This window comes from Balaenoptera borealis (genome assembly GCF_965194805.1).
Source record: "Balaenoptera borealis genome assembly, chromosome: 9".
NCBI lineage: Eukaryota > Metazoa > Chordata > Mammalia > Artiodactyla > Balaenopteridae > Balaenoptera > Balaenoptera borealis.
Window position 1 is genome coordinate 102304243 of NC_138873.1, and position 22497 is coordinate 102326739.

Consider the following 22497-nt stretch of genomic DNA (forward strand, 5'->3'; position numbering starts at 1 on the left):
AAAAATACAGATAATTGATTTCTCCACAATTCCCCCCCCCCTTTTTTTCATATCTGCAGCCGACGAAGAGAACTCTTACTATCTTATACCTAATTTTCTTTCTAATGCCATTATTTCTCAATGTTTTTTAGTTCCCCTTTACAGACTATTATGTGTTCTGCAGAAAATAGGTGCTTAACAAATGGATTTTGGATGAAACGGTGAAGGTCCTTTTTGCAGTTAATTGAGTTTTATGTATCTTCAAAAAACAGTTATTGGGCTAAAGAGTGGAATATGTTTGATATCTTAATAGGTTGTCATACTAATTAGGTTTAATTTTTTTCATCCACATGCTCAGGAGGCTTGCTTTGTATTTAAAGATAGTTTAGTAGTTTTCATTCTAATGAATTAAATTCTATTTTTCCTAGGAGTCTGGTGAAGGCAAAAACTCATCAGACTGTAGGGATAGTGAAATTAAAAAATGGCAGCTAGCTCCTCTTCGAAAGATGGGACAACCAGTTTTACCTCGGAGATCCTCAGAAGAAAAAAGTGAAAAAATAACAAAAGAGTCTACAACTGTTATTTGCACAGGAGAAAAAGCTTCAAAACCAGGTAGTAAGAATACTAGAAATTATTATATACTAATGTATTTATATTTTATTTCATACACTTTCAGTTAGTATATTTAGGGAAATTTAAAAACTTTTACATTTTAAAGGCAAGAAAAATAGTTCAGGTGATTGACCCTACTTGAAATAAGAATTATTGGTCCAAATTCTGGGGAAGTACTAATGAACTTAGTAAGATAAGGCCCCTGCCCTCATGGCACTTAAATACCAATGGGAAATGACAGATAATGGGTAGACAGATAAAATGGTGTGCTATTTTTAGAGAATTTTAGGCACTATAAAGAAAAAGTTGAGTAATGGGATAGAGAGTCAAGGTCAAGGAGAGTGGGGGGAGTTTGTTTCAGAGAGAATGGAGGCGGTAATGTGCTGTGGAATCTAAAGGGATACAGAGTTGTTTGGGAGGAAGGAATCTATAGAGGGCACAGCCAAGCTGAAGGCTTTGAGGTGGAGATAGTCTCTGCATTTGAGGAGCAAGAAAATCACTGTGCAATGATTAGAATGTAATACACAAGGGATAGAATGGTGGCGGAAGGTGAGTTTAGACAAAATTATGTAGGAACTTTGAGGCCATGACAGGAGTTTTTTGTTGTTGTTGTTCTCAATATAATGGGGAACCTTTAGAGGAATTTGTACAAGAGAGTGATGGCTCGCTGTGGTTTTCTGTGGAGACTGGACTGTAGGAGGATAGGAGAGGAGGAGAGTAGACTGGTTAGGAGTCTTTAGCTGTATCCTAGGAAAGAAAGAGTGGTAGCTTGGAACAGAGGTACAGTGAGGGAAGTGATCAGATTCAGATATATTTTATAGTAGACTTAATCCATCAGAACTTGCTGATGGATTAGGTGTAGGTAGGTGAAGGAAGGAAGAGTCTTAGCAGATGATTAGATCAGTGTTGGTGCTATTTGCAGAGATGAGAAAGAGATTGGGGAGGAAAATTGAAAAATATGGGTATTTTAACTTTGAGATGGGTATTAGAGATCCAAGTGGAGATGTTTTGAGTAAATTTTTGGGTGATGAGTCGACTTTGGGCAATGGTATATAAATTTGGGGTTTATCAGTGCATAGGTGTTATTTTAAATCATGCACTTAGATATAAAGAGCTACAGAGAGAGTTTGACGATGAAGGGGCAGAAGCAGAGACCTTGGGGTGCATCAGCATTTAGAACTTGGGAGGGAGAGAGGATCCAGCAAAGGAGACTAAGAGATGGCCTTTGAGGTAAGAGAACTAAGACCATGGTGGCCTGGAAGCCAGGTGAAGTTCCAAGAAGGAGGTTATGATCAGTTGTGTCAAATGCTGTCTAGACAGCTGTTTTGGTGGAGCAGTGGGGACAAAAGCCAATTACAGTGGCGTATGGAAGGATGGTGGGTGAGGAACTGGAGATAGTGATTATGAATAACTCTTTCAAGGAATTTTGCTGTTAAAGGGAACAGAAATGGTGTAGTGGCTAGAGGTGGATATGAGGTCAGGATATCTCTTTAAGGAGATATTATAGCATGTTTGTAAGACTAATGGGAATGATCCAGTAGCGAGAGAATTAGATGATGTGGGAGAGAGAGAGAGGCGATAGTTGAGGTTCAAAGAAGAAGAGATCAGAGGGAAATAGGATTCTCCTGGAGGGGTTGGTCATAGGAAAGGACGGCTGATGCATTGTAACAGTAGGGAAAGCTGCATGTGGAAGGAGCGGGGACACATGAGGTACGTTAGTAGGTTTGGTGATGGGAAAATAGCTGACACTGCTTTTGCTTCCTCAGTGAAATATGAAGTGAGAAAATCAAATGAGGTCGAAGTTGGAGGTATTATTGGTTTGAGAAGAAAGGAGAAAAAGCATAAAATACACTTTTGGAAAGTGGGAGAGCAAATTTACTAGGACAGTTTAATAGGATTAGGGTGGCAGATTGAGCTCTCTACTTGAGATTTGTGGTTGTAAATTTAAAGTGAGATCTGTCAGCACCAGTGCTTACTCTCTCCAGTTACCTTCAGCTGTTTGTAGGCTATTTGGGTGAAGGGTAAAAGTTAGCTTTCACCAGGTTGTGGCTTTCGCCAATGCAGGTGTTTAAAGGAGAGAGAATTAAGATGTTCAGGCTGCAATGGAATGGTAGGTGTTGGGCTCCCTGGCCAAAGTTGGCTGTGTGGGAAAGTGAGGACATGAATGATAAAAAAATGATCGATTTAAGAATTGTTGGAATGAGGAGTTTGTAGGACATTGAGATTCTGAAGATGTGCATAAATTAGTAATGATGGAATGAAAAATCATTTGAAAAGCTTAACATTCAGATTAACACAATTGTTTTAAAACCAGAGGAGATACATCAATTTTGTGGTATTAGTAAGGACATTACATTATCTGCACACCTAATAAGTTCAGATCAATTTTTCTAAATATTTTTTTACAGGTATATATATTATATATATATATGAAAAGTAGCTCTAAAAACCATTATCTAATATGGGAAAGGGGTATATACATTTTATAGCATTAGGGCCACTTTTTACTCACTTAATTTCTAATTAAAATTCATTTAGAACTTTTTTTTCTTATTGAGGTATAATTGACATATAACATTAGTTTCAGTGGTACAGTGTAATGATTTGATATATGTATATATTGCACAGTGACCCACCACAATAAGTTATCATCTGTCATCATACATAGATTAGAATTTCAATGTCAGGAATATTTCAGTGTGGAATATGGAGTCTGATCTTATGATTTTAAAATAGTGATTTTTAATCAGTCAACTTATATTATGCATTAAAAAGGAAAATATCTTTTTAAAAGCAATTTAGTGAGTTTTGATATTTATTTAAATTAGGTGCTCATGAGAAGCAAGAGACAAAGAAGAAGAAAACTGAAAAGGGCCCTCCTGGTGCACATCCTCCGGCAGCTCTTGCCTCCAAGCCTTCCACAGACCAGATCCGACAGAGCGTCCGGCATTCTCTCAAAGATATTCTTATGAAAAGGTAACACGTGTTGCTATTGTAGAAGATTGAATAATATACGCTTCATGTATTTGGAAAATAATTGAATTATTCTAATTTTAAGACTTACAGACTCAAATTTGAAGGTACCAGAGGAAAAGGCAGCAAAAGTTGCCACAAAAATTGAAAAAGAGCTTTTCTCTTTTTTTCGGGACACAGATGCTAAATATAAGAACAAATATAGAAGTTTGATGTTCAATCTGAAAGATCCTAAAAACAATGTAAGTATGTTTTGTTCATGTCTGGATCTTTATGCTTCCGACTTTCCTAATTAATACATAGGGATTTATGATTTTCATACAATAGATCTATAATTTATTTCTTGAAGTGAGACCAGTAGTTTTAGTAAAGTCTTTTGCTACTGAACTGAGTTATGAATTCTGCACAGTGGTGACTAGTGTTATGCAATGTCTATTAAAATATAAAATACTAAATCTATCTTAACTCGATTGATGTGAGTTTTCTTTCCTTTATGTCCCTTGTTTAATCCAGTTTATTAAAAAAATCATTCATATGTATTCTTCAAAAACACTGTTAAACCAAAATTTGTAACACTATGTATTTAATACTTCTGATGTAAATTTGAAAATAGAGATACACTGCTTAAGAAAATAATTTATATTTTGGTAAAAATGAAAGCTGTTTTAAAATATTGTTATTAATTTAAATATGACTAGTTCTAAGAATCTTTTAGCAGTGGAGTAAACTCTAATTGAATCCTTAATCTCTTCCTGGGACTTAGAGGAAATCTGAAAGCTGTGGGTGTAGATGCAAACTCCTTACACATTTGTTTAAGTTTTACAACGTTTTCACATGAGTGATAGCAGTTTGTCAGTTTGTGTAATGGTATTTGCCGTAGTGTGTGATATGAGGTATTTTCTTGAAGTATGCTAACAGCTACGTAAGAAAAATCTACATTGTACAATCTGCCATCATGGTGCAGGGGATCAGATACTTTTTAAATTACATAATCTGAAAGCTTTTCTTCAAGTAAATATTTAATCCTTCAGGTTTTTTCTTACAGTTGGTTCTTTGCTCTGGAGTCCCCTCTAAGCCTGTTAGGATTTAAACATATGAAATCTTAAAAATATGAAAGACATCACATTCAGTGAAGTTCTTTTATGCAGTATCTACTATACAGTCATGGGTTGGCTATTGTGACAGTGTGTGTCCCTGGGAAGACTTAATACAACTTTGCAAAGGTGTTGTAATGACTTCACCATACATGCTTCTCCATTATGTCTTGGTTTTTATACAAAATGTGTATTTAGCTACCTTAGATGCTAACTTTCCAGAACACAAGGCTGTCATTTATTCTCTTTGCAGGAGGTAATACGTGAATCATTAAACATTTGTAAATTAGGTTTCAAAATTTCATCTTCGTTTATTACAAGTTTCTATACAGCAGCTCTTCGTTCTTTTAAAAATGTTTTTCTCTCCTTTCCTTCCCATTTTTAAATACCTCCAGATATTATTTAAAAAAGTGCTAAAAGGAGAAGTAACCCCTGATCACCTTATAAGAATGAGTCCAGAAGAACTAGCTTCTAAAGAGTTAGCTGCTTGGAGACGAAGAGAAAATAGACATGTAAGATTATCTATAAATATGTGTTTGTCTCTATCAAAATACCTATGAATATGTGTTTGTCTATATCAAAACATATTTTTTCAGCCATAGAGAAAAACGATACACACAGAGGTAGTAACCCCCTCAGAGTGCACAGCAGCAGACTCTTAGTTCTGTGGTTTTTTGTTACGGATCCTCCATTAGCCTAGTCTTAAATTTTTTGTTGTTGATTTTTCCTGACCTCTTCTGCTTTTTTCTCATTTCCTCCAATTATCAACTTACATAATTACCTTATAGTTTGTAAATCAGAAGGATGGGAGAATAGGTGTATCTTTTCTTACATTTGCATGTTTCAAAAGCATAGTTTGAAGGTTTTATGAATATTGGTAATTTGTGGAGCCAGGTTAAGTCAGAATGAAAATTTTATAGGTTTATAGTCCTTTAATATTCATTTTCAAATGCCAAAAGTTTTCAAGAATAAGGGCTTTATTTTTCCTTAACAATTTATTGATAAAATGTGACCCTGAAGTATCATGTATGAATGTTTATATTCACAGAAATACCTTGTGTATAGTTAAGTAGTGCTGTCCCAGACCTAACTGGTGTGTTATATAACATATGTAGTACGTGCACTGTATTGCATTTTTTTTAACATCTTTATTGGAGTATAATTGCTTTACAATGGTGTGTTAAGTTTCTGCTGTATAACAGAGTGAGTCTGCTATACGTATACATACATCCCTATATCTCCTCCCTCTTGCGTCTCCCTCCCACCCTCCCTATCCGACCCATCTAGGTGGTCACAGAGCACCGAGCTGATCTCCCTGTGCTGTGCGGCTGCTTCCCACTAGCTATCTGTTTTACATTTGGTAGTATATATATGTCCATGCCACTCTCTCACTTCGTCCCAGCTTACCCTTCCACTTCCCCATGTCCTCAAGTCCATTCTCTACATCTGCGTCTTTATTCCTGTCATGCCCCTAGGTTCTTCAGAACCATTTTTTTTTTTTTTAGATTCCATATATATGTGTTAGCATACAGTATTTGTTTTTCTCTTTCTGACTTACTTCACTCTGTATGACAGACTCTAGGTCCATCCACCTCACTACAAATAACTCAATTTCTTTTTTTTATGGCTGAGTAATATTCCATTGTATATATGTGCCACATCTTTATCCATTCATCTGTCGATGGACACTTAGGTTGCTTCCATGTCTTGGCTATTGTAAATAGAGCTGCAATAAACATTGTGGTACATGACTCTTTTTGAATTATGGTTTTCTCAGGGTATATGCCCAGTAGTGGGATTGCTGGGTTGTATGGTAGTTTTATTTTTAGTTTTTTAAGGAACCTCCATACTGTTCTCCATAGTGGCTGTGTCAATTTACATTCCCACCAGCAGTGCAAGAGGGTTCCCTTTTCTCCACACCATCTCCAGCACTTATTGTTTGTAGATTTTTGGTTGATGGCCATTCTGACCACTGTGAGATGATATCTCACTGTAGTTTTGATTTGCATTTCTGTAATGATTAGTGATGTTGAGCATTCTTTCATGTGCTTGTTGGCATTCTGTATATCTTCTTTGGAGAAATGTCTATTTAGGTCTTCTGCCCATTTTTGGATTGGTTTGTTTGTTTTTTTGATATCGACCTGCATGAGCTGCTTGTATATTTTGGAGATTAATTCTTTGTCAGTTGCTTCATTTGCAAATACTTTCTCCCATTCTGAGGGTTGTCTTTTCATCTTGTTCATGGTTTCCTTTGCTGTGCAAAAGCTTTTAAGTTTCATTAGGTCCCATTTGTTTATTTTTGTTTTTATTTCCATTTCTCTAGGAGGTGGGTCACAAAGGATTTTGCTGTGATGTATGTCAAAGAGTGTTCTGCCAGGGTTTTCCTCTAAGAGTTTAATAGTGTCTGGCCTTACATTTAGGTCTTTAATCCATTTTGAGTTTATTTTTGTGTATGGTGTTAGGAAGTGTTCTAATTTTACTCTTTTACATACAGCTGTCTGGTTTTCCCAGCACCACTTATTGAAGAGGCTGTCTTTTCTCCACTGTATATTCTTGCCTCCTTTATCAAAGATAAGGTGACCATCTGTGCGTGGGTTTATCTCTGGGCTTTCTATCCTGTTCCATTGATCTATATTTCTGTTTTTGTTCCAGTACCATACTGTCTTGATTACTGTGCCTTTTTAGTATAGTCTGAAGTCAGGAAGTCTGATTCCTCCAGCTCCATTTTTCTTTATCAGATTGCTTTGGCTATTCGGGGTCTTTTATGTTTGCATACAAACTGTGAAATTTTTTGTTCTAGTTCTGTGAAAAATGCCATTGTTAATTTGATAGGGATTGCATTGAATCTGTAGATTGCTTTGGGTAGTAGAGTCATTTTCACAGTGTTGATTCTTCCAATCCAAGAACATGGTATATCTCTCCATCTGTTTGTATCATCTTTAATTTCTTTCATCATTGCCTTACAGTTTTCTGCATACAGGTCTTTTGTCTCCTTAGGTAGGTTTATTCCTAGGTATTCTATTCCTTTTGTTGCAATGATAAATGGGAGTGTTTCCTTAATTTCTCTTTCAGATTTTTCATCATTAGTGTATAGGAATGCAAGAGATTTCTGTGCATTAATTTTGTATCCTGCTACTTTACCAAATTCATTGATTAGCTCTAGTAGTTTTCTGGTAGCATGTTTAGGATTCTCTATGTATAGCATCATGTCATCTGCAAACAGTGACAGTTTTACATCTTCTTTTCCGATTTGGATTCCTTTTATTTCTTTTTCTTCTCTGTTTGCTTTGGCTAAAACTTCCAAAACTATGTTGAATAATAGTGGTGAGAGTGGGCAACCTTTTTGTGTTCCTGATCTTAGTGGAAATGGTTTCAGTTTTCACCATTGAGAATGATGTTGGCTGTGGGTTTGTCATATATGGCCTCTATTATGTTGAGGTAAGTTCCCTCTGTGCCTGCTTTCTGGAGGGTTTCAATCATAAATGGGTGTTGAATTTTGTTGAAAGCTTTTTCTGCATCTATTGAGATGATCATATGGTTTTTCTACTTCAATTTGTTAATATGGTGTATCACATTGATTGATTTGCGTATATTGAAGAATCCTTGCATTCCTGGGATAAGCCCCACTTGATCATGGTGTATGATCCTTTTAATGTGCTGCTGGATTGTGTTTGCTAGTGTTTTGTTGAGGATTTTTGCATCTGTGTTCATCAGTGATATTGGTCTGTAGTTTCCTTTTTTTGTGACATCTTTGTCTGGTTTTGATATCAGGGTGATGGTGACCTCGTAGAATGAGTTTGGGAGTGTTCCTCCCTCTGCAATATTTTGGAAGAGTTTGAGAAGGATAGGTGGTAGCTCTTCTCTAAATGTTTGATAGAATTTGCCTGTGAATCCATCTGGTCCTGGGCCTTTGTTTGTTGGAAGATATTTAATCACAGTTCCAATTTCAGTGCTTGTGATTGGTCTGTTTATATTTTCTATTTCTTCCTGGTTCAGTCTTGGACGGTTGTGCTTTTCTAAGAATTGGTCCATTTCTTCCAGGTTATCCATTTTATTGGCATAGAGTTGCTTGTAGTAATCTCTCATGATCCTTTGTATTTCTGCTGTGTCAGCAGTTACTTCTCCTTTTTCATTTCTAATTCTGTTGATGTGAGTCTTCTCCGTTTTTTTCTTGACGAGTCTGGCTAGTGGTTTATCAGTTTTGTTTATCTTCTCAAAGAATCAGCTTTTAGTTTTATTGATCTTTGTCATTGTTTCCTTCATTTCTTGTTCATTTATATCTGATCTGATCTTTATGATTTCTTTCCTTCTGCTAACTTTGGGGTTTTTTTGGTCGTATTTCTCTGATTGCTTTAGGTGTAAGGTTAGGTTCTTTTTTTGAGATGTTTCTTGTTTCTTGAGGTAGGAGTGTATTGCTATAAACTTCCCTCTTAGAACTGCTTTTGCTGCATCCCATAGGTTTTGGGTTATCGTGTTTTCATTGTCATTTGTTTCTAGGTATTTTTTTATTTCCTCTGAGTTCTTAAGTGATCTCTTGGTTATTAAGTAGTGTATTGTTTAGCCTCCATGTGTTTCTATTTTTCACAGTTTTTTTCCTGTAATTGATATCTAGTCTCGTAATGTTGTGGTCAGATTGTATACCTGATACGATTTCAATTTTCTTAAATTTACCAATGCTTGATTTGTGAACCAAGATATGATCTATCCTGAAGAATGTTCCATGATCACTTGAGAAGAAAGTGTATTCTGTGTTTTTGGATGGAATGTCCTACAAATATCAATTAAGTCCATCTTGTTTAATGTATCATTTAAAGCTTGTGTTTCCTTATTTTCATTGTGGATGATCTGTCCATTGGTGAAAGTGGGGTGTTAAAGTCCCCTACTATTATTGTGTTACTGTCAGTTTCCCATTTTATGGTTGTTAGCATTTGCCTTATGTATTGATGTGTTCCTATGTTGGGTGCGTAAATGTGGACAATTGTTATTTCTTCTTGTGGATTGATCCCTTGATCATTATGTAGTGTCCTTCTTTGTCTCTTGTAATAGTCTTTATTTTAAAGTTTATTTTGTGTGATATGAGAATTGCTACTGCAGCTTTCTTTTGATTTCCATTTGCATGGAATAGCTTTTTCCATCCCCTCACTTTCAGTCTATATGTGTCCCTAGGTCTGAAGTGAGTCTCTTGTAGACAGCATATATACGGGTCTCATTTTTGTATCCATTCAGGCAGCATATGTCTTTTAGTTGGAGCATTTAATCCATTTACATTTAAGGTAGTTATTGATATGTGTGTTCCTATTAACCATTTTCTTAATAGTTTTGGGTTTGTTATTGTAGGTGTTTTCCTTCTCTTGTGTTTTCTGCCTTGAGAAGTTCCTTTAGCATTTATTATAAAGCTGGTTTGGTGGTGCTGAATTCTCTTAGCTTTTGCTTGTCTGTAAAAGTTTTAATTTCTCCATTGAATCTGAATGAGATCCTTGCTGGGTAGAGTAATCTTGCTTGTGGGTTTTTCTCTTTCATCACTTTAAATATTTCTTGCCACTCTCTTCTGGCTTGCAGAGTTTCTGCTGAAAGATCAGCTGTTAACCTTATGGGTATTCTCTTGTATGTTATTTGTTGCTTTTCCCCTGCTTCTCTTAATATTTTTTCTTTATATTTAATTTTTGATAGTTTGATTAATATGTTTCTTGGCGTGTTTCTTCTTGGATTTATCCTGTATGGGACTCTCTGTGATTTGTGGTCTTGATTATTTTCTTTCCCATATTAGGGAAGTTTTCAACTATAATCTCTTCAGATATTTCCTCAGTCCCTGTTTTTTTTCTCTTTTTCTTCTGGAACCCCTATTAAGTCAAAGGTTGGTGCGTTTAATGTTTTCCCAGAGGTTTCTGAGAGTGTCCTCAATTCTTTTCATTCTTTTTTCTTTACTCTGCTCTGTAGTAGTTATTTCCACTATTCTATCTTTCAGGTCACTTATCTGTTCTGCCTCAGTTATTCTGCTATCGATTCCTTCTAGAGGATTTTTTATTTCATTTATTGTGGTGTTCATCATTGTTTGTTTACACTTTAGTTCTTCTAGGTCCTTGTTAAACGTTTCTTGTATTTTCTCCATTCTGTTTCCAAGTTTTTGGATCATCTTTACTATCACTACTCTGAATTCTTTTTCAGGTAGACTGCCTATTTCCTCTTCATTTGTTATGTCTGGTCAGTATTTACCTTGCTCCTTCATCTGCTGTGTGTTTCTCTGTCTTCTCATTTTGCTTAACTTACTGTGTTTGGGGTCTCCTTTTTGCAGACTGCAGGATTGTAGTTCCCGTTTTTTTTGGTGTCTGTCCGCAGTGGTTAAGGTTGGTTCTGTGGCTTGTGTAGGCTTCCTGGTGGAGGGGATCGGTGCCTATGTTCTGGTGGGTGAGGCTGGATCTTGTCTTTCTGGTGGGCAGGACCGCATCCAGTGGTGTGTTTTGGGGTGTCTGTGAACTTCATATGATGTTTGGCAGCCTCTCTGCTAGTGGGTGGGGTTGTCTTCCTGTCTTGCTAGTTGTTTGGCATAGGGTGTCCAGCACTGTACCTTGCTGGTCATTGAGTGCAGCTGGGTCTTAGCGTTGAGATGGAGATCTCTGGGAGAGCTTTCGCTGTTTGATATTACCTGGGGCTGGGAGGTCTCTGGTGGACCCATGTCCCGAACTGGGCTCTCCCACCTCCGCGGCACAGGCCTGACACCCAGCTGGAGCACCAAGACCCTGTCAGCCACACGGCTCAGAAGAAAAGGGAGAAACAGAAAGAAAGAAAAAAAAGAAAAATAAAATAAAGTTATTAAAATAAAAAATACATTATTAAAGATAAAAAAATAATGAAGTAATAAAAAAAGAAAGAAAGAGAGCAACCAAACGATAAAACAAATCCATCAATGATAACAAGCATTAAAAACTATATTAAAAAAAAAAAAGGACAGACAGAACCCTAGGACAAATGGTAAAAGCGAGGGTATACAGACAAAATCACACAAAGAAGTATACACATAGACACTCACAAAGGGGAAAAGAGAAAAATATATATATAAAAAAAAAGAAAGGAAGAGAGCAACCAAATCAATAAACAAATCTACCATTGATAATAAGCTCTAAATAGTAAATTAAGGTAAACATAAAACCAGTAACAAATTAGAAGCAGAAAGCCAACCCCAAGTCTACAGTTGCTCCCACAGTCCACCTCCTCAATTTTGGGATGATTCATTGTCTATTCAGGTATTCCACAGATGCAGGTACATCAGGTTGACTGTGGAGATTTAATCCGCTGCTCCTGAGGCTGCTGGGAGAGATTTCCCTTTCTCTTCTTTGTTCGCACAGCTCCCGGGGTTCAGCTTTGGATTTGGACCCGCCTCTTCGTGTAGATCGCCTGAGGGCGTCTGTTCCCTGCCCAGACAGGACGGGGTTAAAGGAGCAGGTGCTTCGGGGGCTCTGGCTCACTCAGGCTGTGGGGAGGGAGGGGTACAGATGCGGGGCGAGCCTGCGGCGGCAGAGGCCGGCGTGACGTTGCAGCAGCCTGAGGCGCGCCGTGCGTTCTCCCGGGGAAGTTGTTCCTGGATCACGGGAGCCTGGCCGTGGTGGGCTGCACAGGCTCCCGGGAGGGGCGGTGTGGACAGTGACCTGTGCTCGCACACAGGCTTCTTGGTGGCGGCAGCAGCAGCCTTAGCGTCCCATGCCCGTCTCTGGGGTCCGCACTGATGGCCGCGGCTCGCGCCCGTCTCTGGAGTTCGTTTAGGCGGTGCTCTGTATCCCCTCTCCTCGTGCACCCCGAAACAATGGTCTCTTGCCTCTTAGGCATGTCCATACTTCTTCCTGGACTCCCTCCCGGCTAGCCATGGTGCACTAACCCCCTTCAGGCTGTGTTCACACAGCCAACCCCAGTCCTCTCGCTGGGATCTGACCTCCGACGCCCAAGCCTCAGCTCCCAGTCCTCACCCGCCCCAGCAGGTGAGCAGACAAGCCTCTCGGGCTGGTGAGTGCTGGTCGGCACCGAGCCTCTGTGCAGGAATCTCTCCGCTTTGCCCTCCACACCCCTGTGGCTGCACTCTCCTCCGTGGCTCCGAAGCTCCCCCCTCCGCCACCCGCAGTCTCCGCCCGCGAAGGGGCTCCTAGTGTGTGGACACCTTTCCTCCTTCCCAGCTCCCTCCCACTGGTGCAGGTCCCATCCCTATTCTTTTGTCTCTGTTTTTCCTTTTTTCTCTTGCCCTACCCAGGTACGTGGGGAGTTTCTTGCCTTTTGGGAGGTGTGAGTTCTTTTGCCAGCGTTCAGTAGGTGTTCTGTAGGGGTTGTTCCACATGTAGATGTATTTCTGATGTACTTGTGGGGAGGAAGGTGATCTCCGCATCTTACTCCTCCACCATCTTGAAGCTGTCTCCTGTGTTGCATTTTTAAAACTAAAAAATTCTGAAAGTTACCAATGCTGAGAGTTTTCATTGGGCGTTTGTGAGCTTGAAATATCTTTGAAGGTGAGGTGCATATGTGAGTTCAAATTATTGTGACTGCAAGATAGCCACATTATCCACTGTTTTTATTACAGTGGCCTTAGAGTATTAGCCCTTTATTCTAGAAAATAGTGGTTCCTTATATATTAACTCTACACTATTTACCTGGTCTTAAGCATTAAGCCTCCATGTTGATCTTCTGCCAAATTTAGTTTGATGTGCAAGAGGCCTTAATTTGATACATTACACTCAGTCACATATTCCTTTACTTTCGCCTTGTATAATTTCTCGTATTTTGCAAATAGTATCACCATCTCTTTTTTCCCTTCGTATCCCAAATGTGCACGTGCCTTTCTTCTTCTTTGAAACTGTGGCTGCAGGTGTCATCTGCATGGGAGACCAGCTGTTTCTTTCTTTGGGCTGTGTATCTGATTTCTTTCTTTAAAGGAGGATTTGCACTTAACAGTGACAAGACAAATGGCCGGATCCATCTTTACCTTCCTTAACCCATTCCACTCTCAGCTACCTTTTACTAGTTCTGTCTGCTCTTGCTTATTTATTATGCTTTGTTGCTGAGCTTGTTCACTGTCACAAAGTATGCTCTGTCAGGAGCCTTCTGATGGGGGACAGCCCGTTTCTGTTGTTTGACTAAATTTCTGCTGCTGTGGGAGATGTTAGAACATCAAGTTAGGAATCTAAGAGGAACTTGATTGTTATTTCTCTGTGGCACCTGCTGAAATACTAGATCAGAAAGTAGATTTTAAATGTAAATATCATGTTTCATCACTTTGCAAATTAGATTACACTTCAGCTGCCTCCAGTTACTGTACATGTAAACTTCTCCAGGCTGATGTATGAGGTCTAATTCTTAAAACCCCAGCACTTGAAACTGACATTTGCAAGTACTCAGTATATGTTTGTTGCTTGAGAGACTACCTAAAGGTTAAAAATCATCTGTGATTTTAACTGTGAAGTTTTCTTTAAAATATTTCCTATTAGACCATAGAGATGATTGAGAAAGAACAGAGGGAAGTGGAAAGACGACCAATCACGAAGATAACTCATAAAGGTGAGATAGAAATTGAGAGTGATGCGCCAATGAAAGAACAGGAAGCAGCCATGGAGATTCAGGTAAATGATGATAATAGAGATAGCATGTTGTATAGTGCTCGAAACACGAAGATTCAGGAAAGATTTATTTGCCCGTTTTTGATAGAAGGGAACGTGTTTATACTTAACCATTTTCTTCTGTTAATACTTACCATTATATCAAACTGAGCCTTACTCACATTAAACGATTCACTTGAAATATAAAAATAAAGGGGGGCGGACTTCCCTGGTGGCGCAGTGGTTAAGAATCTGCCTGCCAGTGCAGGGGACACGGGTTTGAGCCCTGGTCCGGGAAGATCCCACATGCCACACAGCAGCAAAGCCCGTGTGCCACAGCTACTGAGCCTGTGCTCTGTAACCTGCAAGCCACAACTACTGAAGCCCGTGCACCTAGAGCCCGTGCTCCGCAACAAGAGAAGCCACTGCTTCTCTTGTTCTTAAAGTAGAAAAAAGAATTTTTTAAACGGTGCATTTATTAGAGTTGTCTATATTATTGGTTTAATGTTGTTTTGAGAATGTTGAAAGCATTGTTTCTCTGTACGTAGTGTGCAGACCACCTGCATCACAGGCCTCGAAATCTGTAGGTGCTTCTTAGATAGACTCTAGTCTGAGAGCAGGTGTGGCTTTTCTTACTTTCAAATATCAATGAGAAAATAATATGAGATCTTGTTAGAGGCCTTGAAGAATGAGAAATGTTTGAGTTTTTGCTATGTTTTATGTCATAGTTAATATCTAGCATTTATTTTTTAAAGAAATCGTGAAAAACAACCTATGAATGGAGCAGTTTCATTTTGGAAAAATATCAGTATGAAATATCAGATGATTTAAATAATTGAGGCCAAAGTTTTTCTGTTAACCTATTTTTACTCTCACTGTTGTTAGGAACCTACAGCTAATAAGACAGTGGAGAAGACAGAAGGATCTGACAAACAGAAAGAAGAGATTGACTCCTTGTCTAAAGATACCACTAGTCAACACAGACAGCATCTTTTTGATCTTAACTGCAAAATTTGCATAGGTAATTTGAAGTATTTCTTCCTAAATGTTGCTTTCATTTTGAAAGGGGAATACTTGTAAATTGTAATTTAAGTAGGTTTTTGTTTTCCCAGTACTGGTGGTGGGTGAGTCAGATTGTGACTTAGTAGTAGTAGTGAAGTCAATTTAGTAAGTAGTTCACTAGCATTTCAAAAACAAACGAAAACAGAGAATAGAAAATATCACAGTGAATTGCACTGATAAAGATAAGTATGATTTTGAGAGACTTTAGTTCCCATTATTTATGTATAACAAAAAACCCCACACATGCATACATACATGTATACACATACATGTGCACAGACACACAGGGGTATGTGGAGTGTGCGTGTATGTAAGTAATGGATCATGATATAAAATGTTACTTTACAGATTTTGATAAAAATTGCTGAAAACCTGCTTTGGTAGGCCATATTAAAGATTTTAGTCTTCTATCTAAGAGCAGTGGGTAGTGATTGAAGGGTTTTTAGCAGGGGAATGATATGATCAGATTGGAATTTTATGAAGATTTCTCTGACTTTGAGTAGGGATTATGGTGAAAGAAGCCAAGAGAAGAAGGAGCGAGGCTAGGTGGGAGGCGTTTGTACGCTAGTGCAAGAGGGAGATGAAGGTGCTTTTAATTAAAGGGAGGCTTTGAGATACTCAGGTTAGGTAATATTGACACATGTTGGAGACTGGATTTAGGGCGTAAGAAATGGGAATGTGTTGAGCAAGAGTTTAAGTTTATATTCAGTTTATTGGTAAAGGTGGAGGATGAGAGTTTTTTAAAACTCTAGAGATGTAGCTCTCGATTTTTATTTTTTTTACTGTGGTATGCTAAAGGACTGATACATACTTTGTTCAGTAAGCTGAAAAATTTTTCAGGTTAGTTAACATGCTGCCCTCCATCATTGTTTTAGAGACTAGGCAGCTTTCTTATAATAAAAATGACATATCTTCTCAAAATTGTGTGTTCACAGTTGGTACAATGGTAAAGACTTAAAGGGGAGGGTGTTTTTAGACATTGTTATCTCTGAAGAAAGCTATCCATGGTTTACTAGTATTTTTAGTATACTCATTAGGTTTTTTGTCTGGGAAAAAATCTTAATTTTTTTTTGTTAATTCTATTAATTTCTACTAATTTTGATGATTAACATAATATTTATAATTAATATATTTAATATTGTAATAGTTCAATAAATTTAATGGTAGCACACAAAGTATTTGTTAAATACTACTGGACTTGACCTATTTTCAGAAAGTTTGAATGAGTTTTCTTCTTGATTCTGTAAAGAAAATCAGTGTCATTTTCTAAACTTTACTAGTGGTTTTTCATGCTTAGTAACTAAGTAGCATTGTAGTATGCATATGTCATGGACTGCTGCTGGATGTAACACAAAGTAGGGATACAGATTTGTTTTACTTATTTCCTCATGTTACCTCTCAAGACTGTTGGAATGTGCTGTATAGTTTAGTTTAAAAAATGTTTGATAGGGAACCAGGAAGCCATTTTTAGGTTCTGGTTGTAATGTTTCCTTTTCAAAAGCTTGTCTGAGTTGTTTAACATTCTCTTTTTTTAATTTTTCACATCAATAAGGGAGGTGTTCTAGAACTCATTGTGAGAAAGATGATAGTTACAAATTACGCCGCCAGGAAATGTATGGTTATGCAACAGGGCAGTCAGGGAAACTGAATAACTTTAGAAGTGAAAGTGGATGAAGTTACAGAAATTTCAGTTTACAAAAATGGTATATTTTGGTGTTTTCTGACTTCAGGTCGAATGGCACCGCCTGTAGATGATCTTTCTCCAAAAAAAGTGAAAGTTGTTGTTGGAGTATCTCGTAAACATTCAGACAATGAAGCAGAAAGTATAGCAGATGCTTTGTCTTCAACCTCAAATATTTTGGCCTCTGAATTCTTTGAAGAGGAGAAACAAGAGTCTCCGAAGTCAACATTGTCTTCTGCTCCACGGTAATTTTCTGTTAGTTATAATTTCTATTCTTTATAGCTCTTTGCCATATTATACCTGGAAGTCTTCAAAAACTTTAGAAAAGTGACATGTTTCTTAAGAAAGAAACCTTTCTTTTGAGACAGTAACTGTACCTTCCTGTACTGTAATTGAGATTTTTTAAAAGACTCTAAAAGTTAATTTAGAGATTTGAGTGTGTGGGGACTTGACTTTAAAACTCTCTTTAATTGCATTAGCTCCAAGAGGCAGGAGATAAGTCATTAAAGAAAAATTGCTTGCATTTCTCTGGACCATATTAGTCCACAAGACAGCCTAGAAGAAAGACTTTGTAAAAACATGGCTATGTAAATATAAGTACATTAAAGTGAAAATATAAACTCTTTAATCATAGCCTTTACATATTTTGGTTTTCTTGACATGCTAAAATAGAAATGATTGATGAGTAAATAGAAAATGCATTTATTCACGAGCAGATCTTTAGGCTGAAAACTTCTTAATGTCATTTTTTAGTCCAGAGATGCCTGGAACTGTTGAAGTTGAGTCTACCTTCCTGGCTCGATTGAACTTCATCTGGAAAGGTTTTATCAACATGCCATCTGTAGCAAAATTTGTTACCAAAGCCTACCCAGTGTCTGGTTCCCCTGAGTACTTGACAGAGGTACTGTGAACTTCTCTACCCTTCTATGCCTGGGTTGACATATATGTTTCTGAAGCCAAAAGGCAAAGAAACAACATAATAAAATAAAAATATTTAATTTTCATTCATGATAAAAATATTTATTGACAGTGATCCTTAAACCATTCAATTAATGGAATTATGAGTCCACAAATGGAGTTTTAGAACTGTAGAAAGTTGTGCTCTGAAAGTATTAAATCCACATGTCCTGTACTCTTTCCAAGATGTATTCTCTGTCAGAATTAAAGATTAATGAGAGTCTGCGTGGATATCTAAGTTTTTCTTTAAATACAGACTTAAGTATAAGATGGACAAATTTATGGCCTTCAGTGTTAGCTTGTCAGGGAGAGTTTTTCATTGTTATCAAGTCTTATAATTCCACTACTGCTTAAATTTCCCCAACTTCATGACTATGGTTCTTACCTGCCCATTTCTGTGAATATAGATACACACCCAGTTGACCCTTGAGCAACACAGTTTTGAACTGCGTGGTCCACTTACACACGGATTTCTTCAGTAGTGAAAACCACGGTACCACATGACCCACAGTTGGTTGAATCCTCAGGTGTGGAACTGTGTATACGGAGGGGCAGCTGTAGGTTATACTCGGATTCATCAGCTGCGCAGAGGCGGGGCACCCTTAATCAAACCCTGTGTTGTTCAAGGGTCAGCTGTCTAGTTGAGACTCTCCAGTTAGCTGACAGTCCTGAGAGCAATGACCTTGGTTGCTGCAGTGGTGCCCTTGGTTGGTTTTATACCTGAGGGGATAGGAAGGGACTACTATGCAGTATTTATGGGAAACAAGCAGCTGTAGTATTATAGTATTATGATTAGTGAGAAAGTACGATGTTTTCTGAACTCCTTTGAATAAAGTTTGTGTATCTCTGTGTTTATGCAGAAGGAAATAAATCAGTATATGTGTACTGTATTTTTGTTGAGGTTATATTTTGCTATTATGTGCATATCTAACATTTTTTCCATTCATTCTCAGTCTGCTGACCATAAAGGCAAAAGTTTTAAAAAAAATGGTTTTCAGTATTTTATAAAACATAAATCATATATATGCCTGTTCTTTTTTAAGACTAATATAAACTTTTCTTTGTATTAGGATGAAATTAGTTTGACTCAATGTGATGTTGCTTATCTAATCTCCATCAGCTTATTTGTCTAGTTGTGTTTTTGATTAATAAACAACTTTATTTTACATATAGTTTGGTTGGCAAGTAATATTTTAGATACATTGATTTTATAAGAAAAAAATTCAGTGCTTTTCTTTTTGAACAAATCTGTTTAGAAATTTAGTCTTTGATCAGTCCATGGTGAAGATAACTCTTCTTTTAAATGGATAATTAAGTCCTAAACTACGGGACCCTTTTGATTTTAAACAAAACTGTAATTTTCTGAGCCAGTTTCTGTGTGATTGCTTTCCAGAACTCCACCTCTGCTTTCTACTTATTTTTAGTTTGATTTGGACTAAAATCCCAAATAAAATAAAGCAATTAATCATTTAAATTTAATTGAATTTATATTTCAGTTAATCCAGTGCAATTGAATTGATTTGATTAATTATGTTTTTTATGATTTTTCTCTTTTCATAAAAAACAAATATACTGATTAAAGTTTCAAATATTCTTAATTGTACAGCTCTTGATTGATTTTATGTATAGTCATCTGTTCTCAGAAAGATTGTGCCTTTAAAAAAAAAATGAACCTTGCATTATTACAATGTTATTCTCTTCTGTGCAAAAATATACTCTATAATTAAGCTTGATAACTTCTGAAATCCAGCTGTTAGTGATAAAGGCATACCCCAACTCACTACCACCAAAAAAACGGAGGGGGAGGTGGAAGGGGAAAAACAGTGTCCCCTAATATTCTGAAATCTGTTGTACTCTTCCTGGATTGTCAAACTGGGATGCTTGCACTGCTTCTTTTTCTGGATTGTCAAACTGGGTTGCTTGCACTGCTTCTTTTTCTTGACCTCAGATTCTTTCTTAACTGTATTTTGGGCATCCATCTCAGTCATTTGGAATTGACATTTGAGGTAAAGCCTAATTGCCCTTCCTGTACTTTCTTATGTTCTCTGATGCATTTTATAATCTTACTTACTTGTTTTTTTATCACTATTTCAAATTAGTCTTAGAGCTAAGTTTGTATGAGGTATAGACATTATAATAAATATAATCTGTATACATTGATCACCTTCATGTCGTTACCACAGGATCTACCAGATAGTATTCAAGTTGGTGGTAGAATATCACCTCAGACAGTTTGGGATTATGTGGAAAAAATTAAAGCCTCAGGAACCAAGGTGAGGAGAACTTTTTTCACTCTACTAATAAGAGATAATATTTGAAAAGTAAACCACTGAGAGTTCTTGTGCAAGGTCCCCTGGGGAGGGAGCCAGTACAAGTACTAAATCACATGATATGCCTGACAAAGCTGAACTATATAGCCATTTGCTAGAGCTCAAAGCCCAGCATTCCTTTCGTGGTATGCTCTCTCAGTAATTTCTGTCATTGTTTTGAAAGAAGTGTTTTAGAGTAAGTATTGAGATTCATCCTGGAATTTTGCCTTGCTTTGATTATAGACATTTGTTTTAGTTGGGGCATAGGCTAACCTGTTGGGACAAAGAGACCCTAAAATATATTTATAGAATATAGTTGTTTATTTTCCTGTTATGTTAGGTAGGTCAGTAGTTCAAGGCTTTAGGTCGTTAGATTATTCAGGGATTAGGCTCTTCTGTCTTGTTATTTTGCTGTTTTCAAGACTGTTGGCCTTATCATTCAAGCAGGGTCAAAGCTGACTTATCAGCACCAAGTGGGAAAAAAAGAATGTCTGTCCAGTTGTTTTAAAAGCAAGACCTAGAACTTGCAGTTATCTTTTCACTTCCTCTAACTTCATTGGCAAGAGCTTACTGATATACCTCATATGGCTACTAAGGAGGCTGGGAAGTGTGGTCTCTATTGGATGGCCATGTGCCCAACTAAAAGTTAAGGGTTCTCTTTGTAATAGGAGGAAATGAGGAGAATGGATACTGGGAGATAATTAGTAGCCTCTGTAGCAATATCTCTCTTTTTCTTTTCTCTCTCTGTATCTTCTATCATTTCTTTAACTCAAAGAACATAACTACACAGGAATATTTAATCATTAGAAGAAATCATTTTTCCCTCCAAGGATGATAATACCCAGCATATTATAGACATTCAAAAAATAAATCTTGAATAAACGAACATTAATTTTTTTATCTTTTATGATCAGAAGTCTTTAGTAAGATTAGTAATGATCCATAATGGATAATCGTCAGCTGAAAATAATATTTTTTCCAATATAGATTTTAGAATTTAAACTGATACTGTATTAGAATACAAATAAAACTTTGAAGCAGTATAAAAAAAGTTACTCCATTTACTTGCTTTCACTTTCTCATGATAGTAAAAGCCATAGGAAGGTATTGGGAGGTACTACTCTTGGATGTTTTGGGAACGCTCTTGATCTGCCCCTCTGGTACTGCACAGTGTGCTTCCATCTGGAGTTGTTGGCTCCAAAGGAGGACACTCTGGATGACAGACCTCTTAGAAGAGGTGGAGCCATAGTTCAGCTCATTCATGTGTTTTCTCTAGGATCTCGCATCAGTTTAGGCTTTGCAGTAGATCTGGCTCTCCCCATTTCATGTTTCATGAAGAAGCATCCATTTTTCACACTACCAAATTAACACCAAATTGGGACTGTCTTTTGTATCTGAAACAAAGCCAAGAACCCAGAGGCAAGCAAATAAGTTCCTCAGTAAGCCAAATGCTTTTACAGAATTTATGGCTGTGTGTATTTGAGGTCTTTCGCCCAGCCCCCTGTATTCCTAGATTCAGTCCCTGTAACTTGGATTATCCGTGGATTTGTGCGTTTCTGTGTGTGTGTGTGTACGTGATGGGGCGCTGGTGGTGGCTGCTATTGATTTGCAGTGTGCTGAGAATATAGGCAGCCCTCTGTAGGAGTTACAACATTGGACATAAGGACACAGTATAGATATCGGGAGACGTGGCTTTAAATATCTTCCCTGCCACTGACAGGTGTGTCACCTTGCACAAACTAATTACCTTGGGACTCAGTTTCTATGGGACAGTTTCAGATAAAACAAATCCACCAGTGGATCAGCCAGGATCTTTTCCTAAGAGTTATTTCCTTTTAGTATTCATATCTGCATTTAAGTTGTAAGCCACGTTACTTGGTAACAGTCATAAAACTCAGCAGATCATTACTAATTGAGAATGGTATTTAAAACCAGGCTGCTGTTTAGGTTATTGTTTTAAACAACCATTTGTTATTTGCTTGAATAGGAAATTTGTGTGGTTCGCTTCACACCTGTGACTGAAGAGGATCAGATTTCTTACACTTTGCTGTTTGCGTACTTCAGTAGCAGGAAGCGCTATGGAGTGGCCGCTAACAACATGAAGCAGGTTAAAGACATGTACCTAATCCCTCTGGGCGCCGCGGATAAGATCCCACACCCTCTTGTGCCCTTTGATGGACCTGGTAGGTATCCGTTTAATAATAGAATATGAGTGAAGTGAGGTGAGAGGCAGGGCCGGAGCAGGAAAGCTGACTCTG

General features: G+C 37.5%; 1 protein-coding gene across 8 annotated transcripts in view; it reads left to right on the forward strand.

The window, feature by feature from the left end:
• Window positions 1-22497, forward strand: part of PHF3 (PHD finger protein 3) — a 106613-nt gene that overhangs the window by 71693 nt on the left and 12423 nt on the right. For all 8 annotated transcript variants that reach the window (XM_082404948.1, XM_082404950.1, XM_082404952.1 and 5 more), the window contains 10 exons: window positions 408-591; window positions 3420-3567; window positions 3650-3806; window positions 5054-5170; window positions 14123-14254; window positions 15116-15251; window positions 17023-17218; window positions 17727-17874; window positions 20114-20203; window positions 22227-22422. In XM_082404948.1, coding sequence (XP_082261074.1) covers window positions 408-591; window positions 3420-3567; window positions 3650-3806; window positions 5054-5170; window positions 14123-14254; window positions 15116-15251; window positions 17023-17218; window positions 17727-17874; window positions 20114-20203; window positions 22227-22422 — 1504 coding nt within the window. The remainder of the gene's footprint in view (window positions 1-407; window positions 592-3419; window positions 3568-3649; window positions 3807-5053; window positions 5171-14122; window positions 14255-15115; window positions 15252-17022; window positions 17219-17726; window positions 17875-20113; window positions 20204-22226; window positions 22423-22497) is intronic.